Source organism: Leptopilina heterotoma, unplaced genomic scaffold, assembly GCF_015476425.1.
Source record: "Leptopilina heterotoma isolate Lh14 unplaced genomic scaffold, ASM1547642v1 Lhet_490, whole genome shotgun sequence".
NCBI lineage: Eukaryota > Metazoa > Arthropoda > Insecta > Hymenoptera > Figitidae > Leptopilina > Leptopilina heterotoma.
Window position 1 is genome coordinate 271,427 of NW_025111106.1, and position 3,895 is coordinate 275,321.

A 3,895-nucleotide genomic window follows, 5' to 3' on the forward strand; every position below is an offset into this window, starting at 1 on the left:
ATCACAATTCCAAGATTTTCATAGATCTTCAAAATGAACTCGTCCAAGAAAATGTTATGCCAACAAATCTTCCAGCGGTGGTTGGCATTAATGATGACGAAAAATATAACGGCCCTTTTTCCTCTGTGGAATTCTATGCCGCTCTAGAATTGATTAAAAAGGATACTGCGCCTGGACTAGATTCAATCTCAAACTCAGTTATAAAACACCTACCAAGCAAAACAAAAAATTACCTCCTGTCTATTTTTAACAGATTTTTTTCACTTTCAACTTTTCCCTCCAAATGGAGAGATACGAAGGTCATTTTCTTACCCAAACCTAACGGAAAGGGCTATAGGCCCATCTCATAAACCTCAGCAATATGTAAATTATTTGAGAGATTGATATATAGGCGATTAGAACATTATATCGAATCAATGAATGGAATTCCGGTTCAGCAGTTTGGTATTCGCAAGGGAAGATCGACAACTGATTGCGTATCTACGCTATTTGCTGATATCCATCAGGGATTTATAAGGGGAAAACATACCTTCGTCCTAGCAATTGATCTTAAAGGGGCATTCAGTAATATCTTGCCCAAGGCAATATATGATCGTCTGGTGGAGTTACGAACTCCGGACAAAATACTAAATTTCGTATCTTTTTTAATACAATCCAAAAACCTATTCTTTTCATCTGACACTGGAAATCCTAAATCATCCTACATCGGAGTTCCACAGGGAGGTGTATTATCTCCCCTACTATTTAATATAGCTATCAGCAAGATTCTACAAATTATTCCTCATAACATAAAATGTTTGATGTTTGCCGATGATCTGTTGCTGTATATAAGATCTCAAAACGCTGCTGATGCTATCAAGGCATTAAAAGATACCTTAACTAATCTCAAACCATGGTTGGGTGAAGTAGGACTGTCTATTTCTCCAGGTAAATCCCAGTTGTCAGTGTTTTCAAGAAGTAAACAGAAATTCGATATTCTTAGTTTAGAGCATGATGGAGTGAGAATACCCATGCAGGAGGAGCTCCTATACTTGGGCATTTTTCTCGATAGAAGATTAACTTGGGCTAAACACATTAATGAGGTGGCTCGTCGAGCAACTTTGGCGATCAACATCATGAAAGCAATGTCTAAAATTACATGGGGAGCCAGTCCCGAATCCATGCTGTTGGTTTACAAGGGTCTCGTTAGAGCTCATCTTAAGTGGGGCTGCCAGCTCTTTTCTCTAGCTAGTAATACTCATCTCAAAAAATTGAATAGGGTTCAGAACGCTGCTATGAGAACAATTCTGGGGAGTATGCGATCAACCCCAATCAATATTATGCTATCTGAAATAGACGAACCTCCTTTAGTTTTTCGTAGAATGATGCTCAACCGAAAGCATATGATCAAAAATCTTTCTTGGACCCAAAACCCTCTTACACCTAAACTACAACTTTTGCACGAAACTAATATCTCACTGAAACATAAACGGAAGAATACATTTTATACAAAACTATCCCTCTTAGAATCATATTGCGATTCAATTCAATTCTTAAACAAAAACATGCGTACAAAAAAACTATCATATTTTAACTTAACATGGGCCGAGCTCTTAACACCTACCGAAATTGAAATAGACATTGAAACGGGATCAGATATTAAAAACAGTCAACAACCAAATAGTAAATTTAATACCCTTGTGCAATCAAAATTCATTGAATATGTATTAATTTATACAGATGGTTCAATAGACTCGAATAAAACCACGTCAGGAGCTAGTTTTGTTGTACCTATTACCAACGTAAATTTTGGAGTAAACCTGGGAGGCATTGCCTCCATTGAATCTTGTGAAATGTATGCCATTAACTCGGCTTTATCATATGCTATTTCCACAAACCTGGACAACATATTGATACTCTCTGATTCTAGATCTACCCTTAAAAAACTCAAAGAACTTTTCTTCTTAAAAGATATACACCCTTTGTTAATTAAAATGATCCAACAAATCTCTATCTTAGTGTCCAGAGGATCAAATATAAAGTTCCTTTGGATTCCCTCGCATATGGGCATTACAGGAAATGAGAGGGCGGATAGATGGGCGAAAAAATCTTTATCTCTCCCTTTTGGTCGCTCAATAGCGTATCCAGCATCAGAAATAATCCCACTGGTTAGTCAGGATTTTCAGGGTTGGAGAAAAACTCTCTGGCCGCACTATGGTGAACAACAATCATACAACAAATATTTTTACAACATAAACAACAAAACAAGGAGACCTTGGTTTCAAGGAATAGAGGCTCCCAGAAAATACATGGTCTTAATCAACAGATTAAGATCAAACCATTTACGAATCGGCTCACACTTCGAAAGGATGGGCTGGACTCTTCCCCGGGGCTGTGTCTGTGGAGCTGAAATTCAGAGCATGAATCATTTGCTTAGTTTCTGCCCAAATCTCTCTCCAGGGAGACCACACTTTTTCTCATTTCTATCTTCTAAACTGACGGACTTCGACCCTGACAGATTCGATCTGGATGTTCTAATATATAATCCCGATAAAGAAATCGTTACTGAAATTGGTAAATTTTTCGAAAGTGGCAACATCCAGATCTAACATGAAAACTGGCAGGGACGAATTCCGGCAGCCTTAACTTGAATATTTATGTTAATTTGGTATTGATGAAGAGAATGAGGATCGGATGACTTGAGGGTGGTAACAACGCACTGGTATAAAAAAAAAAAAAATAAATAAATAAATAAATAAATAAAAAAAAAAAAATTTTTAATCTAAATATTAAAAATTTAATTAATTAAATCAGAAAAATATCTGGGTGTCGATGTGAGCGGTGCAAACAAGCATGCGAAAAGATCATACATAAAAATAGTGATATATTCTCATGCTATGTACCAGCAAGCACCCGCTATGCATTCAAAAAATCCCGCTCTTACCCATTCCAACCTAACCCTTCCCTTGAATACTCATGAAATAACTACAAACCAGACTACTGACAATAGGAGTGCCGACAGAGTATAAATCAAAAAAGAAAAGAAACTTTTGTCCAACATAAGAATTAAAATTTCTATGGTATATCCTTCCATCTGAAAACAATATTATACAACTATTTGTATCCGCAGACATTTTTTCAATAATTTGCTTTTCCTGAATCAACTACTTTCAAACTGAGATATAGAATATCTACAACTACCAAAGTTCAACACTTAAACACACTGGACTTAAAATCGCACTGGACAAATTAAACTAGATGAACTCAGCAATTACCAATCAACTATACTAATTGAACTGGCTATTTGTAATACAAGAGGCCATTAAAACAAAAAGAAGAAGAAAGTTCGTCTGTTGCAGTTTGTGACACACACACACAGTTTGGTTTGTGTATTCCCCAAACTCAGCCGTTTGTGGATACTACAACCGTGGCTCATAGATGGCGTAGGAAATCCTGTAAATTTCACAAGAATTTTTTTTCCGTGTATATATGTTGTTTACCAGGAATTCTCTCTGCTCCTTCACACTGAGAAAACTGGATAGCAAAAGTTATAGGGTTAGGTTTTAAGTGTTAGCCTGATTCTCTAGATAGTTAACTTTTTCCTCTGAGATAGTCAACTTAATCATTAAAGTATCTATTTATCCCTCCGAGATGGTTACAAAACATTTAACCTCAAATATAGTCTGTTTGTTCCTCCAGATAGTTTGTTGAATACTCCATTTTTCTCTGTGCATTATTGAAAAAGTTAAGATTAACTTTTAGGAAGTTAAAGTTAACTACTGGAAAAGTTATATTTAACTTTTATAAAAGTTAAAGCTAACATTTGAAGAAGTTAAACATCTATCAAATCTAGTAAAGCCTCACAATGTGGCTGAAATCATGTGATTAATTCACTGAGTCAGAATGCCAGACTGCT

The 3,895-nt window shown here is 36.0% G+C and overlaps 1 protein-coding gene across 1 annotated transcript; it reads left to right on the forward strand.

Moving 5' to 3' along the window:
- Positions 1 to 416: 416 nt before the first annotated feature.
- On the forward strand, positions 417 to 2,588 carry LOC122507632. The gene has a single exon (XM_043620441.1). It carries the CDS (start codon positions 417 to 419, stop codon positions 2,586 to 2,588), a length of 2,172 nt encoding a protein of 723 aa, XP_043476376.1.
- The last annotated feature ends 1,307 nt before the right edge of the window (positions 2,589 to 3,895 follow it).

What these genes read in the sequence shown, in the direction of transcription:
- LOC122507632 (XM_043620441.1), top strand. Translation starts at nt 417, where the DNA reads ATGAATGGAATTCCGGTTCAGCAGTTTGGTATTCGCAAGGGAAGATCG.